The sequence below is a fragment of the Centropristis striata genome, chromosome 12, assembly GCF_030273125.1.
Source record: "Centropristis striata isolate RG_2023a ecotype Rhode Island chromosome 12, C.striata_1.0, whole genome shotgun sequence".
Lineage (NCBI taxonomy): Eukaryota > Metazoa > Chordata > Actinopteri > Perciformes > Serranidae > Centropristis > Centropristis striata.
Genome location: NC_081528.1, coordinates 24386592 through 24407293, shown reverse-complemented (window position 1 = coordinate 24407293; position 20702 = coordinate 24386592). Strand labels below are relative to the sequence as shown.

Here is a 20702-nt window from a genome sequence, read left to right as displayed (position 1 = left end):
GCAATTGAAGCAAAATGCCCCCAAGAAGAAATGCACGTTTAAGTTAAGCCAAACACAATTACCCAATAAGCCTACATTTGTTTCCCAACATTTGCCCATATCTGCACAAAACTATGCACCCAGTTTAACACTGCTGTTCATGCATCAACGCTCTTCATTTTCCTTAAGCAGCACTGTAGGTAGGATTTTCTTCTTGATTATTTTTCCTTCCTCCCCTAATCTTAATATGCACAACCATAAGCAGTGCATCAAATCTTCCTCTCTCTGGTACACGAATAAAGCTGGGTGTGCACTGTAAATCTTAAATGGACAGTCCCAATCAGCAGAGCTGCTATAAGGTGGTCATATTCACCCCTGCCAGTGGTTTGTTGGGAAAATTAAGATGGTAGAGAAATGGTTGAAGCAAAAACATCTTCGCAATCATGATGGGTCTTAGAATTGTGTGAAACATCTTTGCAGTAAACATGACTTCAAAATATGTCTTTGTGTGTCTGAAGTCTGCGGTTACAAGCAGGGTATTTGCTGCAAACTTATTTCAGAAGTATTGATTTCTGCAGAAAAGCTGTTGTTTGGCAGATCTCGACAGTGTAACCAACTACTTGAGAGGGATGAAAAATTTATTTGAATTTAATCAGCGTCACAAAGGTTTTATAACATCAATGATCCAAATGTAAACGAAAGGATGGCACCACCACCAAAGTATAAACAGAGGATTGGAACCAATTTGTCACTCCCAAATTAATCAATACTCAAGCCCAGAAAACATTTATGGAAGGATTTCTGCTCTTGTAAAATGTTTGTTTTCCTACGTACGGTTCCAAAAACCCCTTAAAAACAAAACAAGAAAATACAAGATGGATGAGCATTATTTAAAATGATTTGGGATATATTAGTTCTGTTATTCAGTTTGTGTACATGGCCTTAGAATTTGTCGCTGGATGTGGTGATATTGACACTTTCTGATAAGAGTTGGACACCCTTTCTATCTCTACATGATTGTCTAGCTCACACAGTGTGAGTGCGTTTATGTGTTGGTGTGTGTGGAGGACGTGAGGAAACATTTTGACTAGCTGACTCTATTTGCGCCTGACTGTATTCGTATGACTGTGCCTTTTTAAATTTTCAAGTGAATTACTCAGAGGACATTTTGTGCCTAACTCTGAGTCACATCCGTAATGACTCTGAAATGCTGCCTCTCTGTCTTCATCTGCTGAATGGGTCAAAGATCCCGTCTCCTCGGCCAAAGGAGGACAATACTGGAAAGCTGCAGCAGAGTTTGAAATACTAACACAGCCAGTGATCTGACTGGGGTCACACAGAACCCTGCAATTTTTTAGTTGCTGCTTATTCATCTCAAGGACAAGAAAAAAAATTGCTGCCTTTTGCGGTACATCCACTGCAGACACGCATGTAAATGGAATGCAAATGATGCTGCTTCCATCTCAGAGTACCATCCATGTTTCTTTATTAGACGGCGTCAGCTGTGTGTATACTTTTTAAGAGGTTATTGATTGCAGTGACATCTTTATATCAGCATGAAGGCTGCTACTCGCTCAGTTTTACAACTTAAAACAGACCCACGGAATTCAAATGAAAAAGATCAAACAGCCCGAAGAAGCTCTGTCATACTGCATTGACTGGAAAACATTTTTATCATGTACACAATAACAGGCTGACCATCACTGGCTGAATATTACTTCCTATCAAGTACGGTAAATAAATTAATTTTGCATGATTCAAAGTGTAGTTTAAACCTGTGCTTTGTTGGACATTTTCCAATTTAAAAACAACAAAGCTAAACTGGCAGAAAAAAAACAACCAATTTGGTATCAAACTGTTAAGCACTGAATGCAAGATACAAAAGTTTAGTCACATTTTGGCTGTTTATACTAATCACAAAGATATTGGGTAAGCACTGAACATCAGGTATCTCTTTTGCTTAAACTAGTGCAGTGCCCGATCCAAACGTCCCTGTTATTTTGCCTACAGAATTGCTGCTTGCAACTTTTTTTGAGAACTGCTCATCCAAATAACTTAACAGCTGACATTGTGCTTTCTTTGGTCCTGTACAATACACCTGCCGTGGCATAGCGGTGTCCCCAAGCAATCGTCATTGGCCAACAGCTAGCTATTTTCATTAGCCAGCTGGGCTTAAGAGAGTAGTTACTTGTGTGCTACTTCACCGTAGCTTACATCTGAGCGATACAAGAAGAGAAATGCCCAACAAAGCATTTGTATAGGCAGTATTTGTATCTTAATCCATGAATATATCCAACCCTCTTATCTACTGCATATTACATCTAGGATTTAATAACAAACCAACACTTTTGATTGTCTTGGGGAAAAAACTGGTGTTTTTAATTTGGAGTGCCTTTATGTAGTTGGATATCAGCAGCTAATGTTTTCTGAATTAAATGTGTACTGTAAATGCGCCATAGCTAACCCGTGGTATTGTCACCTAGCAACTGCAACCATTTGAGGTCTCAAGCTAATGAGCAATATGTATGTTATTTTCTAGGATCTGGACATCCATTTTAAAATCCTGACTAAGATGGCAATGCATAACCGGTTTCTTTATTCGTCATAATTACAAAGTCCTTTTTTTTTTTTTTTAAATTATAAGTCCAGGTGCTATATCAAAATTCTGTATCAAAAAGCTCAATCCATGGAGAAATGCACACATCTTATGGCTTTTGACAACTTCTGTAACTTCTGTTTTGATGTCACACCTATACTGAATATAGACAGAAAGCTCCACTACAGTGCAGTACACTACAGTCTTTCACCTGCTGCAATGATGGTGCAGAGAGTGCAGCTGCAGTCACCAGTCAGAACAAACTGTCTTTTTTTTGAGGGGGCTTAAAACTTAAAAAGTGTTTCAGACAGAGGATGAATAAAGGTATATTCAGACCGACATTATAAAAGAAACACAAAATTAAAGTATGAAAATGAGCATAATATGTCTCTATTTAATGCCTTTGATCTTAGTGATGGTTAATAAAGCCACATTCAATGCTGAAGTACGTTATATTCTCGATGCCCAGTTATTGCCTCAAGAAATAGTTTATTAAAGATAGTTGTGGGAATATTTCTTGTGCTTGTGTTGTTAATAATGCAGTTACTCTAAGAGTTTGAATTTATGGACTAATACCACAACTTGGTACTGTGGCTATTCTTATTGGCACTCTCAGGCTGCAGCCTGTATATGCCAGTGTGAGTGTTTGACTTGACACACACAGATGTTTGTCAGGATGAATATATATCTTCACATTATGCCTTGACTCTCATATGCGGCAGTAGCACAAGGAAGGTCAGTTGCTGGCTAATTCAGCCGGGCCCAAATTATTGCCCCTCTGAACCTTGAGCTGGCACAAAGCCCTGCCAAGGTTAATGCTGTGTGAGGTAATTGTTCTGGACCTCTCTCCTGACAAATCTGCAGAGAGTGAGAGCGATTCTCTTCGACTCCTGCATCCCTTATGGCTGTATGGCGGCAATCATGAATAAGGCATGTGTGGTTTGGAAACATGCAACATATTTGGGAGCCACCTGTCTTTAAGCGTCCTGTACTGTGGAGTGTTGTGTCCGATGTGGCTAACACCCATCTGGAGGCCTGCAGCTGTCACCAGACCTGAAGTCCCCAGTTTCTTCTCCACAAACAAATCCACTATGAAAAATCTTACAAGGGTGTTGTGCTGTCAGGTGTTCTCTTTTGTATCTTTGTGTCCCTTTTTTTTCTTTTCCCTATTAGTACTTAGCCATTTAGGCAGGACTGGAAAGGAAATTGAGCAGCTGGCCATTTATTTCTCAAGGCTAAAACAAGGGATATTTTTAGGAGGGGAATCAGTGGTTAGGGAGAAATCAGTGGTTGCTGTATTTATGCATTGTGATGTGCTGTTTTTATTGAGGCAAACTACAATATTATACTAGCAACACTCTATTAAACACACTCCATTGAGGCTTTTTTCCCCCAGAACCCATCACAATGCCTCCAGCTCTGTCTCCAGGGGTTGACTTGTCCCCGGGGAGCTTCCAGTCTGTGCTCTGACGCGTGGCCTCTTCCACGAGGACCCTGACTTGCTTTTGCTTTACAGCAGAGCAGCAGAGGGAGAGCAAGAGAGGGGAAGGGTTGGAGATGGGAGGGGAGGGAAGAGGAAGCGAGAGAACAGAACACAAAATTCCATCTGTTCTGGGTTGGATGGCTCATTTTTTAGCCTGGAGAGAGCAGCTTTGAATCCAATTTGTGCCTCTTGCCAACTGTGTCCCAGAGTCCCTTGTGGGGGCAGAAAAAAACCCAAATGGCTGACAAGCTTTACAGTGGGTCAGGTCAGGCTGGACTGACCTGTGGTGGGACAGGCTTTGTTTGGCTATACAAGTGTCAAAGATGGATGTTTAATATTAGGACAATGACCAATGTTTTAAATAGAAATATGCTTTCATCCCACTTCTTTAAAATCTCTTTTTTTCTAATTTGTTTCTTTGGCTCGCCTCCTTTTGTCCCATACAAATGACTATGTGAATGTGTGTGTAGCATTTTTTAGGGGCAAATTTATTTGCCAACAGACATGAAACCAGTAGGATTTGTGTCTTAGCCTTCTAATAAACCCTTCAAAGCTGCTTGAATTAAAGGGGCCAAGTAGATTGAACTGAGAATTTCTGTTGTGACAGAAACAGTGTTGGGAATTAACTTTGATTCTACCAGCCACTTGTATTATTTACCCCCTACCAATGAAAACGAATGATTTTTTTCCCATAAAAAAAAATTTCATTTAATATTTGTGGATATATAAACTTATGTTTATCCATTTTTAATTCTCATATAACTCCCCACCATGGGGTTGTCTTCACTTGAAAAATCACCTTTTTACTTTTGGTAGGTGAATAGTATCCTCTTGCAAATAACCTCTCTCATGGGCTGCTTCCTTTACGCACACAATAATACCCCACATTGTTGTTTAAATAGCCCATCATATCTTTGTTAATCCTTTTCTCCTAGATTTACGCCGGTTGCCATCCAAGATATTGGTGCAATGTTGCCACCTGCTATTCCAGATTTAGGTTGGCCTCCTGATAACTAGGTTGACATTTTCTCAGAACAATTTAGTCGTTTCTCAAATGCCCCCTTTGTTTACCTGCCACTCTGGGTGATAGATTGGTCAAATCAAAATCATTCCTGAATATGATAGTGCTGTTGGTTTTTGGTAAAGCATGTTGCATACATGTTTCATCTATATTATCCTCAAATTACAAGAAAAAATTAGAAACACCTGATTTTGTAAGGGGGTAGATGTTGCAACAAAAGCACATGATAGTACGGCACCATGGTCCCAGAATTTAAGGACCGCCTGGAAAGTGAAGGCTGCCCCTGGCTTATGAAATGTACTCAGCTTTGACTGAGTAATATGGTGCCAGAATGTTTTCTATGTGTGGAATCATTTGTGTACCAGCATACACATGTATTTCTGTGACGCTTCCCCTCAACTACTCCCATAATTCATGCTTCTCTAGCCAGACTTGCCTCTGACCGAAGAAAACAACCTTCCAAAACAAACAGATGCTTCATGAGTGAGATGCTTCTCCTGCATATTGAATGAGGCTGCTGTAGATCAGAAACAGTGACTGATCTTTCCACTTTTTCTCTCCAGGGGGAAAGGGCCACTGAAGAATACGTCTGATGTCATCAGCGCTGCCAAGAAAATTGCCGAGGCAGGATCACGAATGGACAAGCTGGGCCGCACCATCGCTGACAATGTAAGTCGTTAATGACCCTCTGTCCCGAAGGGTTTGATGTAGACTACACCTTTGTGCCAGTGACCCCAATTTGTAATTAGAATTGTGCCATATTGACACTGTAAGGCCACAATAAATTAGCAACAAGTGCAGCAGAACAAATGACAAATAAGAGAAAATTACTAATTTGTTGCACAAATTGTGAGACATAATGGGAATCAGTTGTATATCAATTAGGGCTGCATTTCATCATTGTGATGGTCACTAATTCACTGCAAGGAACTTACATTTACTATCTACTAAGTCATGAATGTTTTGACTTCGGTACACAAGTTTTTCATTACCCAAATGCACAACTTGTTCTCCGCTCCTGTGTTGCTGAAGGAACTGACATTGCTGCGTGCTGTTGTGCTCACGCAGAGTTTGAAAAAGCAAAGCTTTCATACTGATTGCATCTTGACACCCCTTCCTTTTGTTTTTAAATGTTGTCCTTAGCAGCACTGAGTGCAAGCAAGGTTTAAAGACCAATGAAAAGGAGGCAAACTTTTCTCATGGAATATTCGGTGCCCTTATTACTTTAGAAGCTGTATACAAAAAGAAAGTAACGCACTGACATCCGGTTCATGTCATTTCTTTTTTGCACAAATGCTTTTTATTTTATTATTACATTTTGTCTCATTTTAACCTTTTGGAGCAAATCCAAGTAAAAGACTCACGCAGCAGAGCCCTTCAGATGTTAACAACTGCTATGATTTGTGTTATTCATGAGACACCCCTTACCAGTCTTTGCCAATTTCTTTCTGGATCAAACACTCACTCCCTCTGTCTCATTCTTCCATCTCCCACTCCCCAATTCCCGATTCCATCATCTCTCCACATCTATGCCTTACCCCAGAGACTATGGTCCTTGACATTGGGAAACACACATTCAATTATCCATGGCCTCATATTTCACTTAAATACTTGCACTGTACCACTCCTCAGGGAGACACTGTACATGATTTATCCCCCAACTTATTCATTTGCCTTCTCTTAGGCAGAGACTTATGGGCTCAGTGTCTGCAATATGTATACATTTTGTTGTTAAATCATGGAAGAGTTTAGTTGTGATGTTTGCAACAAGACATGGTTGTCAGATTGAGGTCTTCTCCTGTAAAGACATCGGTTGCTTCTGTGGTTTAGATATAGCAGCTGTGGGTTTCTTCTATTTCTATCCAAGAACACACAGTCGCTCAGAAAGGCACACACTGGCTTTAGATGTTTGTTGTAAGATTTCAATTTTGATAACATTGGAGGCGTTGCCAGTCTCTTTTGCTCTGCTTTTGTTGACATCTCTACTGATATGTTGGCAAAACGTTGAAACAGCATAATGCCTCTTTGTTAAGTAATGAGCTGATTCGAGTTGAATGTTTCAGGGCTGACTACAACACATGGGTTTTAATGCTATGCATTGGTCATTAACAAATCTGTTTGAATCTATTTAGCACCATAATTGAATACTTTTCTCTAAACAGTCCAGGTTTGCTTACACAAGGCAGTGGTTAAAAATTGATATAAGGATTCTGTACTTTTACATCATAGCTTTTATCTAGGTCTTTATTGTATAATGAAAAGAGATGTTTTGAGGTTGATGGAGCACTTGGGGTGAAGTATATTCCACATGTACTGATTCTGGTAAAAATAACCCACGCTTATAAAAAATGTTAGAAATGGTTATACATTCAAGAGGTATATTAAGCACTTTTGCATGACAAGGGGTTTCAATTATGCTAACACATACTGGAAACATCTGCATTTAGATTTCTCCCTCATAGTTTGACATAATGAGCTACTGGCCTCCATAAGCCCTGCACGTCTGATATTTTATTTAAGGTGACCTCAGATCCTTAATAGTACAAACCCACGTCTATCACAAAGTAAAAGTCCTATCTGTTCTGACCTAATTGCATCCGAATCATCTGAATAGGGAATAAGCCGTTCTGGAAAGTGACTTTTTAATGCCTCACTGCCGCTTTTGAAGATGCTTATTCACTTTAATGAAAACAGTGTTATCCCCCAAAGAAAACAGATGGGCATCTGTGCAGGTGTGTGAGTGTGCGTATGAGTTTGTGTGTATGACTACATGTGAACACGTCCGTTGACTGGCCCGCCTCTCCACAAGCACATGTGTATGGATGTGTTAGATTTGTGTCACTCTTTCATTCTCCCATTGTCAACTATTTGTAGGCAAATGTTTCTGTGTATATGTATGTTTGTGTATGTGTGTGTGTACACTATTAGGGGATTTGGGGGTTTGAAGCACTCAAAGTATGAATAAATGAAGAGCTTTGGCTGTTGGAACAGAAGTCTTTGCCAAGAGTGAGGACCCCTCCAGCCTCTGAACCCATCCAGCTGTCCCTCTTAGCCTTTCTCTCTCAGCAGAGACCAAAACACTAGCAGACCAGGCGACACTCACCCGTAACACATCAGACTGGGCTCCCAGGGATGGACATGGGGTGGGGAGGAGAATGATGGAGAGATAGGAGAAAGATGGGGGAGTGCATTTGTGTGGAGAGAGGAACATCCCTCCTGAGAGATGAATCCATTAAGAGTGCTTCGCCTTTTAATTAGCAGTATAATTGCCAGGTGGCAGGGTTTCTTTCAATTTATTTATTTACGCAGGCAGTTTATATTTAGGGCCATATCTCTAACAAAGCAGGAGATGCCACAGGCCTACTTAAAGCAAAGGCATGGCATGTTGGGATGGTCTACATACTCCAGCAGCCACAGTTAAGTGAATCACCACTAAGATGCACACATACTGACAGAGTCAGAGGAGCAAAGGCAATGCTGGGACTGCTCATTAACCTAGGCATATTAATCACTTGTGCTCTGTGCCTCTGGCCTGGAGGGCCCATGAGGGTTTACTCCTCATATAAAACACATCGGCAGATGGTCCCAGACTGATAGCACAGCATCCTATAACACATTTTCCTTTGCAAGACTGTGTCATGGCGTGTTTTCTTATGTGCATGTTGTGTTCAACTGAGATGTTTAGGTTGACATGGTCTAGTTTGGGGTTACTGGAAAACAGTTAAATATGTGTAATAGAGCCTTATTAAAGTTTAAAGAAATGAGTGTAGTGCAGAGATGAGCTGCAGGATGTAGGTCAGTGCCGTACAAAGGTCTGCACTGCAGTTTATTAAGAATTTATGACCCTCCTCTGCAGGGCACCTTATGAGAATTCCATCTGAGCAGGCTGGTAAACAAATAATGCTATGTAATTGAGATTTATAATGCAAATGTGTTAGCCACTATGTAGCCCATAAATTTCTGCTGCTTGCCTGCTCACCACATAAACACTTGCATGTACACATACAAACACATGCACATAAAATAAGGCTTGCATATTTAGAGAATGGGCATGTGCAATCTGCGTTTGTGTGTGTTTGTTGTGCGAGCTTTCTTCTCATGATGTATACTGACATACATAGTGTACTTTTCCAATTTGCATTCAATCAGTGGAGATTTATGGTGATCCATGGGCTCTGTTGCTGGTCACAGTCTAATCCCGGCTCTGGCCCTAGACGCTTTACAGCAGACAGGGTTGTAAATTACCTACTGCAGTGGAGAAGCAAAATCACCCAGAGAGTCCACAAATTCTCAGCTCAGCAGTTCAAGGGTCAGCCCTCAGCCAAACTGCAGTTCAGCCCAACCAAGTGAAGCCCACCTTATTTGCTGGTTGAGAAAATTTATCAACTCCCAATTGATTGTTTTGAAAGGCGTTTACCCATGGTAATTCAATATTTTAATGCTTTTGTCAATCCTGAAGGCCCATTAAAAAGAGTGTGTTCTTGCGGGAGCTCCCCTTTGCTAACAAAAGTGCTCCCAGAGGTGGATATACATTTGGGAGGCACATAAAAAGAATAACCTAGCATTGTATTGAGATGGTTTTATGACCATAGATTGAAAAGGCAAAATATTGTATAGCTATAGCTTTAAAGGCCTTAGGGTACAGTCTTTTAACTTTTAACCTGCAAGTGCAAGTCTAGGGTTTTAAGGTTTCCACTGCTTTTTGGCTCAGTTGATATCAGTCAGATATAAACTGAGCCAAAGAGCAGTACAGGGTCAGGCCACATTTAAGTCAAAGTCTGCATGTGAAAAAGTTAATGTATAAATGTTTTAACATGCCTGTAAGTACTTACCTTTTCTGTTGCACCCGTGTTAAGTTATCAGTTTTGCTTACAAGTACTACAGTCAAATGTCTGACTGACAGGTGCAGCGTTAACATTAAAAATTGATGAGGACCATTTAATTGGTCCCCGTGGTTACCTCTAAAGTCAGTCTTTTTGGCTCGCTCCCAGCTCGATTTCCTCCTGTTATAGCCAGACTCTCTTTCTGCTTCAGTGTCACATTAACATTCCCAAGAGCCAGTGTGATTGAATTGGCCCCACGCAAATATGGAGCATCTTTTTAGCAGATGCAGTGAGGAGAGGAGATCTGGCTATCATCATTCTGTTTGAAATGAATTTTGATTGATATTGGTAGAGCTTGGCAGATTTATTTTTAACAGGAACATTATCAGCACCAGACTGACACAATCTAATGTACAGCACATTAACTGTAAAGCCCATTAACCAGGCCGTGCACTGAAAGAATCGGCATACTGAACTACATCAGGGGTCATGTGAATAGGAAGTCTGCTCTGTTCAAAGTTATGAAGTTATTATCCAGCAGTAGAACTTTTAAATTTCTTAGTGCAGGGTTTTTTATAATTCACTTTCCTCAGTGCTTTTGAAGCCATCTTGTCTACCTTCACTTACAATTTTCAGTCTTTTTTTTTTTTTTTTTACCATTGTATTCACTGTCACTTCTAACTCTTCAAGTTTTCGATTCTGTTTAATGTATTAAAATATTGTCTGTTACAGTGTATTGAACTCGAAGTGTCTACAGACTTGGAATCGATCATTTCTTATCCTTGGGATGCCACAGCTTTTACTTTAGTCTTTGCCTAAAGTAACTGAATGATATTTCCACTGCTTTATTTCCTGTATCTCCTTAAGGGAAACGATCATCCCAAAATCAAAAATAGATAAAAAAAAAAAAAAAATCCTCACCTGTTTTATTTATCATTATGCTGTTCTGGGGTTGAGTCGAGAGTTGCATATTGTTAGAGGTATTGGTAGTAGAGATGTCTGCCTTCTCTTGAATATAATGGAACTTTGCTTTGCTTTTGTTTCAAGAAAAAAATACTCAGCCATGTCTCTTTACAGAAATCACAACTCAGTTTTTCCCAATAAACAATAGAACTTGTTGTGAGGAGTTTTATGGAAGAGCTAATTTCTTTCTAGTATAGTTCCTACATGGTCTGTAGATTCTCTGGAAGAACTGGGTCATGATTTCCCCACTAAATATGGCTGTTGGGTTTTTAAAATGTATTTTTTGACCCAAGCAAAGCGCCATGTAGTTCCACATATTTGAGAGAAGACGGACATCTCCAATGCAACTCAAAGATTGATAAGTAGCGCTAGAGGTAAGAGGGAAAATTATGTATTTGTGACTTAGTGGTAAACTGTCCCTTTAAACCCTTCCATGGATCTCAGTCACAGTATTTTTCCCAATTCCAGTCAGCACACTCACATATACAGTACATGTATCTCTGCATTCCTGCAGCCCCCGTGGCAGTTGTGAGGTGTAATGACAGATAAAGGTTCCCAATGGCTTCTTGTCCTGAAGGTCCTTTCTCGGGTTAGGCACAGTTGATTATCCACAACCCTCTACCGCACACACAGGCACACAAATGTCTGTTTTTTTATTTTTTATATCCCCCTGGTAGATGTTTTGTATGTCACGGCGCTAAAGCCACGTGGTGAAACGTGCTGGCTGGTCTAATGTTTTGGATTTGTTCCCTTCCCTTTGAGCTATGAAAATCCAGCCACAACACCACACAGTGAAGGTTGCTTAAGTGAAGGTTTTGTGTTTGTTTTGAACTTGTCTTTTAACTGTGGCAGGAGAACAAATTTAGCTGTCAGTGCATTATGACATGGGGTGATTTATAGGTTTGAGGCATAGTTATCGCTTTACCTTTGGGGAAAAAAGGCATATTCCTTTGAGCTGTTTGGCCATACTGTCAACAACAGGGCCAAAGTCTGGAGGATAAAGCAACAGGCAGAGTAAGTCCCTCCAATAAGAACACAAAGCCAAAACACTCAGAATCACCTCACTGGGATCTGAGAACAGTGGGAATATCAATTTGCTCATGATAGGAATTGACTGAAAAACAAAGCGCATCAGAAAATACCTTTGTGTTGACCACCCTGTGGCACCCTCCAACAGGTTGCTGGCAGCTCCACATTAGAATGCTGCCTTGTCAGTAAATATTGGAAATTGGCATTTCCTCTGGGTGATGCGTTCTGAAAGGTCAGCGCTGGGCGGCAGCCGCACAGTGGCTCTGTCTCTGTATAATGGAATTCAACGAAACTGCGTGGCATTTCCAATGATGGGATCTGACCTTCCTGATCATCATTTATATCATGGACATTACCCAACACACAGCTCAGTGAAATCCTTTTGTTCAACATCCTGCTCTGTCATTCTTATTGCCTCATTTCCTTTTCTTATTCCGTGGGCTGTGTGGTGTTAAGAGAAAAGATTTTTGCTTTGGTCTACTTTTTGGTGCTCTGAGCCTTTTTCAGAGCAATAGCTCAAATGCTAAGGGATGCAAAATTAGTAAGAGCTACCCAGACACTTATGAAGTGAAACCCTCATGAATATGGAATATACTAAAAGTCATGTAAGGCATTGCTCCTTAAGAGATTCAATTAGCAAATTAGAATAATGAACTGCTAACATTTGACCCAACTTTGACGTTTCACCTTTATTTTCTGAGGAGGCACTTGAAGCCAGCAATGAAGAGACAAGGACAACTCCACAAGAATCATTGACATTTCTACCTGTACTGCTAGCTCCCTTTGAAAGATGGTGACTCACCTTTTCTATTAGTTTTCCTTGAAAAGATATCCCCAGTGGCCAGCTCCCTCCTTTGCCATTCCTCAACAGTAGCTGACCAAGCAAGGTTAACTGTCCCAGTCCATAACTGGCCACACAGCATGTGGGAAAAGCAAAAGGCTTTATCATCAGGCTTGAGAAACATATTACAGCAGCACCCAGAGGAAAGAAAGAGACAATGATGGGCTCTAATAGTTGAAGTCACTATTAGAGGAGAGCATCAGTCAGTGGGAAGAGGAGCGATGATCCTTTTCCTTTTCACACCGGAGCAAATTTTATTTTGTGAAATGAAAATGAATTGTTTGAATAATGTGACGCAAGATGTGATTTTCTCCATGACTGCTGTGTAATAGTGTTTGCACAGCCTGCAGATACATTAACATATATACATATACAAAGTGAACAAACACACCTACATAATATGCCCTTTTTGTTACGTGCATTATTAATTATTCATACGATTGAGTATAAAAGCAGAGCTAAAAGGTTTCTTTGTGCAACGTGAGTTACCTACTGATACATCTGGTTTGTGGATGTACTGAGAGCACAGTGCTGGTAGTCAGCGAGACACTTGTGAATAACTCCAGAGTTAATCACACACACAGGGGTTTTTATTTGCATTACCAAAAACAATCCAAGGTGTTCTTGTCTCTTCTCTGTGCAACTTCTGTATTCACATGTCACACTCAGAGCAGCCTTGCAGAGTTTCCTGAGTGCTGAGTGAAGCCAGCAGCTGAGCTGAGTATGAGCACAAGTGATGCTTTCACAGTGCCCTGCTCTCAGCCGTCTGAATACTTCCCCAAGCCCTCATTAGCATGGCTGCTGCATTCAGCCTCATCCCAGGTCTCTGCTATTGCACGTGTGTGTCTGTGCACATACACACACACATACACACGCTCGCTCTCTCTTACTTACTTAAACCCCCTCCCAACTACAGTCGAATCCTCCTGTCTACGTCCCGTTTCCCCAGTTGGATTTCTCGCCCTTATTTACTCCTCCATACTGTTCCCCCTCTGGCTCACTCTTCATTCTCGTCTTTTCTCCAACTACTTATTTTTCTCTGGTTTCTTCCTCTTTTTTTAACCTCCCTCCCTCTCCCATTTTCTCCAGTCTCTCAGCCATGTATGATGATCATCCCCTCCAGCTCTCTTTCCCCTCATCTCCTCTTGCATACCTTTCTTTAATAGAATGTCAACTCTTACATTTCCCTCCTCTCTACTTAGCCCACCCTTCTATTAATCAGGAGTGGCTGGTAGGGACAGAGGAGGGGTTTTATTAATATTGTCAGTGGACATCTATAGAGCTCTCAATAAAGGAAGACATAATTGCAATGAGCTTAGTTGTATTTGTGTTTGGGATCTTTACTTTGTCTTTATGGATGTAGATCAGGGATGGGCCAATGCAATTATCTATTCTGCTTATTGGTCCGATTCTTTATTGCCTTATTGATTTTTGATCAATTTCCTTTGTGGGAAAAAAGTAGGCATGCACAGTTTTTCAGCTCAGTTTGTCAAGCACATAGCTGTCTTGGAGTTTAAGCCCATATTATGTGAAAGATGTTTCAACTTATTGCCGGTGTTTCCACCCTCACTTGAAATGATCATTTTACAAGCAGCATTTTCGTCATCTTTATTCGTGAAATGAAGCCAAGCTTTGAACAGTTTCTTACTCTCTGCCATGACTCTTTCTTGTTGAAATTCTTTAAGCAGCAGACACAACTTTGACGCCATTGTTTTGTAATGCGCAGCTGTCAGAAAAACATACCAGCATTGATAAAAATGAATTGATAAGCTCAGAGGCATACGGTTCTGATGGATCGGACTGATGGAAGCTATTCCAAACGTACTGGAAATACTTTTTAATTCCCATCCCTAATGTAGATAAGGTGTGTTACTTTGAGTATGATGGGGAAATTTTTTTTTCTTGTATTGTTTTTTATGTTCTTATTCTTCTATAGAACCCCACTATATGTATGGTGTGTATGAATGAGCACAGTTGTGCTGGCTGTGTAAATGCATGCAGGCGTACCTGTATGACTGGGAGTGAGTGCACTATATTCAGCAGAGCGCTCCACACTCCCACCAGGGATACTGACGCGCTCAGCAGGATTAGCAGCATCATAAGTCCTGGTCTGTTTGAAGTGTCAAAATCTTGATACTAAAGGTGTTTTTTCTTCCTCCCTTTTGTATAGAAAAATGAAAACAATAGGGGTTTCTTTACCCGTTGTGGACTTAGTGCACATTAATAATGGTAATGGTCAGTATTGAGAGATGTCCCCTCTGTGTCATTTCCTCACTTACAGCCAGACAAAATGCCTCCCCAGTTTGTCTAGACACACACAAACTCTATTGCGCTCTTCTGTTCGTCAGCACTGACCTCTCCAACTCCTTCCTGCAGAAATTCCATCAATTAAAAGATTGGCTGCTATTGCCTCCCTTTCACCTTTTCCCTCCATTCAGAATTAACAGCTGCCAAAGCACTCCTCCTTCAGACTGCCAAGCACCTGCAAATACTGGTGTTTGAGCCAGTATTTTCTCTTGGCACGCTCACTCACATGGTCATCCCGGTGCATTTCACAGGTATAGTTAGTTTAGTAGGCGATGTGAAAAGCTGCCAGCCTCTGATTATCTGTAACAGAGTCAGTCTCAACTCTGATCGCTACTGACATATCGTTAGCGTATCAGGTCACTCTGCCGAGATCTACACTCTGATGTAAAGCGTCACAGCCCCATCAGGCTGTTTACATCTTTCATTTGATGAGCAGCTAACAAGAGTACTGTGGCCTAATTACTATGCTGGCAGGGGGCTTGTTTAGCAAACTAGGGAAAGAGACTGGAAATGGTGATTCAAGGTAAAACCAGAGTCTAATTATGATGAGATGAAATAATTCAGAAAGATTGCCAATGCTAAATGACATGCATTTGTGGAGCTCTTTGCATTCTGCCACTTTTAAGTGGGTTTTATGATAATTTATTGGATTTCTTGAAGTTGATGGATTTTTTTATGGCTCCAATGTATTTTGTTTTTCTGTGTTCCTAGCTGACTTTTTACAATATTGTAATGCGTTGTTTGAACAAGAATAAGAGGCTTTTTCAACTTTGTATTGAATCTACGGTCTTTTCTTTGCCACGCATTTTAAACACTGTGAAATGACAAATACTTTTTTCCAGTTTAACGGTCCCAGTGTTAATTATTTATCTGTTGTTATATGCCAGATATATGTTAAAATTAATCTGTATCAAATATTTTTCTTTTCATCAAAATCTCTTTATTTTCTCTTCCTGTAAAACCGTTTCAAGTGTTTAATGACTCATCCTGCACTCAGGCATTTACAAAAATTAATCTAATTTAATGAGACAGATAAAACTGCACTTCACTGTTTGTTGGTCGTAGTGAGCTACCGGAGCAACACGAGGGGATGTGTGCTTGGATATCACTTCTAAAACAATGTGGCGGAGGTCTCATTCATTCATCTCTCCCGTTGTCCTTCTAGTCTGACAACAGGTGAGGAGGTTTGTTTGGAGCCTCTGTGTCTATTCAAAATTGAAGGATTTGATTTAAATCCCTCTTGCAACTATATACCATTCAATATTTGTTTAAGAGGGGAAATGTATCGCAGTACTGAAGCTAAAGACGGCATAACTTGTATTCCACTTGGATTTTAAGCTTCCTCTCATCCGTTGCTTGTTTCCTTCGAGAATTAATTGTATTTATTGAAGCCTGTTTGAGTGCTTCTTCTACCCTAAGCAGTTTATTTGCACTTTTTAAACTCAAAGTTTCAAAGTTTAAGCTATTGGGATGGTGGGTTCACAAACCTGTTTCTCGCAAGAACTCCTGGCGGGATGCAAGATGACGACTCTGTTACATTTTTAAAACATTTCTTATCTAGAAACAGGGCTGCTGTTTACACCTTGGATCAAGCATTTTTTTGCTTCCAAAAAGACTTCACACAAAATTTTTACTAGCACCTGAAAGTGATTGATTGACAGCAGTGTTTGCCTCCTAATAGAATTTGCATTCTGTGTGACTTGATCGTGCTTAACCCTGTGAAGATGAGTTATCAATCTACCAGGTTGTGGGCGTGCGTTTGTCATTTTGGCTCTGAGCACGGCCCTAATGTGGGTGTCTACCTTACCTGTCACACTGCTACTAACTCATCCTGATATAGTGTGTAGTACCAGCGAATGATTAAATTGATTGATTGTACAACCTGCAAGTAAGGTAGTGTTATAACCACCAACCTGTTTGTGCACATGAGTTGACATGAGCTGTCTTTCTTCCTCACAGTGCCCAGACTCTACCTGTAAGCAGGACCTGCTGGCCTACCTGCAGCGTATTGCTTTGTATTGCCACCAGCTCAACATCTGCAGCAAAGTCAAGGCAGAGGTGCAGAACCTGGGAGGGGAGCTGGTTGTCTCTGGGGTAAGTTTAACATCATTCTAACACATAGACAAATGCAGAAACATAACCTTCTCTTACTTAAGATTTATATTTGATTTTCAAACCTAAAATTGCTTTAAAGTAATGAAATACAATCAATTAGTGCAAAACTGTGCATAACTCCTACAGCAGTTCTGGACCACTCACTGTGTTTGTGCTAAACAGAAAATTCTTAATCAGAGAAAATTGGTGCAAGTTCTTCTAAATCACCCATACAAGCCACTTAAAAACAAATCTGTTCCTACAAGTAGTTCTTGCACGAGGTGTATTGTTTATAGGTTTCACTTTTCCAAAGCCCCCACAGTAACTAAAGGGTAGTAGAGCAGTCGAAATGGGGTGCTGAACTATTTTTTGAGGACTTCAGCGGGCGGTGAGAATTGTTCGCAGTAATGTAGCTTCAAAGGTGGCAACATAGCAATAAAAGAGGAGAGCGAGAAGACCGAGAGCTGCCACAAACAGTGCAGGTTTCAAAGCATTCACATAACAAAGGTAAACATGCACAGTAAGGTAGGAAGTGCATTGTCTTTTTCCCCTGAAGCCTCCAGAATGCACACAATGGGAAACAATGAATATAAACACAATTGGAGTTTGTTAACAATGGAATCTTTAGCTCCAAACATGATTAAATCGATAGAATGCATTAGGTACTTTCTAAAGTTTTATTATCTGGTGTTGCTCACATAAATTAAAAAAATACTAAGACTAGACTTTTGGTTGTGATTAGTTAATGATTTATTCTCTGGACTGTAATCTGCAGCTTATATTTTATATTGAATAAACAGATAAGAGACATAATAGCTTTCTCTGCACAGGAAAGAACTAATATTGCCCAATTGTTTCTTAACCTTTTACTACTTAAGATAAGACTGTACAATCTCAGTGTTTACAGACCCTTTAAACATTATTAACTACTTACTTGCCAGGGAATGATTACAAATAGGCTGTCGCTGTGTGCAGGAAATAATGAATTCCTCCCTCCTTTCTGTAGGGCTGAAATGAGCCCGTGTTTCCAACACCTCCAGTCAAGTGTCACCAGTGTCTCTGAGGCTATTAAATTGTGCAGATTAAATTAGTGTGACCTTTTTCAATATTCTCAAATTTCTCACATCTGTTTGTATGCCAGAAAAACTCAGAAAGGTCGTTAACTCATCCGTACAAACACTCGAGTCTCCTAGAAAACTTGCAGTACAAAACTGGAAGACATTAGAAAGACAGGAACATCATGGTTTCACTCGACACAAGTTCAAAACAGATGAAAGTTTTAAAATAAGAGGCTAACGGTTTCTCTGCTCTGTCTCGTCTCTTCCACGTACTCAGCTGGACAGCGCCATGTCGCTCATCCAAGCCGCCAAGAACCTGATGAACACAGTGGTGTCCACCGTCAAGGCCTCCTACGTCGCATCTACTAAGTACCAGAAGAGCAAAAACATGGAGGCCCTCAACATGCCGGCTATCTCCTGGAGGATGAAAGCTCCCGAGAAGAAACCTCTGGTGAAGAGAGAGAAGCAGGACGACGGCCAAACCAACAGGGTGAAGAGATCCTCTCACAAGAAGCACATCAACCCAGTGCAGGCTCTGAGCGAGTTCAAAGCCATGGATAGCATCTAAACTCCCCTGTTTCTGGTTCAAGAGAACACAAAATATTGACCAATGAGTTTATATATAGATAGAGCTTGTCCTTCTATCAAAAAGAAAAAGGTTTATCATATTTGTTCCACCTTTGCATATAGACAGCTTGGCTGTTTGACCAATTATATTCATACACTGCCTCATTTCTATTCCATAAGTTCAGATTTGCTTTAGTCTGTAGCATTAACTGTCTCTTCTCTGGAAAAAGCAGTTAGAGGGAAATCAACTGGACAAATGCATTCTTTTTTTTTTCTTTTTCAAAAAAATATATTATCCATTTATTTTACTTCATTGTTTATGGGAGTAAGGGAAGTGGATTTCATAGAAATACTAAGAACTAATTCCAAGAGGCTTTTGATTATTTTGTATTCTAACCAGTTTTATAATGGCGTCGCTGGTGTTTCCACTACAATGTTTGATTATGGTAAAAAAATATCTTCTGTACTGCAAATATCGACTATGCAAAAATCTGTCTGCCTTATTTTAACTTGAGCAATAACTGTAGTTCATTTGGATGTGCTGGGCTAACTGGTAAGATTTTAAATATGCTTTGGTTCAGCGTTAAGGAACCAAAGTCGATATATTTCCATGTGTGCCTGCATTTACTTTATACATACTTTATGCCACTATGAATATAAAAGGTTATACTGGGCTAAACACTTATCAGTGCTGAATGACTAATTATTTTACCCCCTTTAACATTTGGACTGCTAAATGTCATTTTTAAATATAATTTAGGCATCTCAAGTTGTGTTTTCTGTCTTTTTTCCATGTTAACATCATGCAGCAAACCAAAGGTGACAGAGTATTCTTTCCTGCCTTCTGTTTTGCAGCATAACTGGTACATGTGCACACAGATCCACCCAGTTGAGTCAAACTTTGTAAATAAGCCTCAACTCCTTAGAGTCTGGGAGAACCCAGTGGGCTAAACAATGAGTGGACCCTGTGTCGTTACTCTCCAAACCGACAAGCTTCATTAACTGTCAATGAGACCAAACCCCTCCACAATGTAAGAATGTGTCCAAATTGAGGGATCAATATGTTTTCTCTCCACAGCTTTGAGGCAGGCAAGGAAGAGGAGGGGATTTCACTGACTTTAAACTCTGCTTATTGTTTATATTCCTTGTCCCTACGCTTGAACACTAATCAAGATTTTATTGTCAGGCACAATCTTTATAGAAAGCAAGAAACAAGTTGCCAGAAGTTGGAGCTTTAAAATGAAACGGGAGAGAGAGTAACAACTGTGGGATGTTTTCCAGTCATACATAGCATTCTGCTGCATAGTGGTGCATTGGTGTTCAGCAAGGCTTTGAAACCCTGCTGCTTTGGTCTGGGGGATGAATCTTTGTTTTGCTCGATTGACATCTGTGAACTATAGCAGGATGGGCATGTATGATTGTCTGACAGGTGGAATTTTTGTTTTTTTACTGTAGAACCAAGCATTTCGACAGTTTGTCTTTTGCTGTATTTGAGTTTGGATTTGAATCTTGAGTGATATCACACTACTTTGCTGTGGATTTTTTTGTTATTGAGAGCTGACTTATTAGTGCACACGTTTCTTATATTCATGTGCCTGCTTTATATCTTAATAAACAATTAAAACAAAACCAGTTTCTTTCCTTATCTGCGGACTGTGGTAATGTTAATCTCCTCCCTTGAACCCTTTTTATATCCTTTGCTTTGGCAATATACCAGATTTGTGGCGTAGTAACAAGGAAAGCGAAAGCCCTAAAGAATAATTTTCGCTCTCAAAGGTAAAATGAGTTTTAGCACAACCCCAAATATGCTACTGTGCATAATTAAGGCATTATATTATGTGTACATGCTTCCCATACAGCCTGCATTACTGACTTGAGGGCTATATACAGTGTGCTCTTGTAACTTCTGTAATTGGCTTGCTCTACTGTTTACAGGGTTGT

General features: G+C 40.2%; 1 protein-coding gene across 2 annotated transcripts in view; it reads left to right on the top strand.

Annotated features, from left to right (window-relative positions):
• ctnna1 (catenin (cadherin-associated protein), alpha 1) overlaps positions 1 to 20390 on the top strand; it is an 80901-nt gene extending 60511 nt beyond the window's left edge. For both annotated transcript variants that reach the window (XM_059345638.1, XM_059345639.1), the window contains exons 16-18: positions 5643 to 5748; positions 17002 to 17136; positions 18472 to 20390. In XM_059345638.1, the coding sequence (XP_059201621.1) occupies positions 5643 to 5748; positions 17002 to 17136; positions 18472 to 18762 (532 nt within the window). In that variant the 3' untranslated portion in view covers positions 18763 to 20390. The remainder of the gene's footprint in view (positions 1 to 5642; positions 5749 to 17001; positions 17137 to 18471) is intronic.
• Positions 20391 to 20702: the final 312 nt, after the last annotated feature.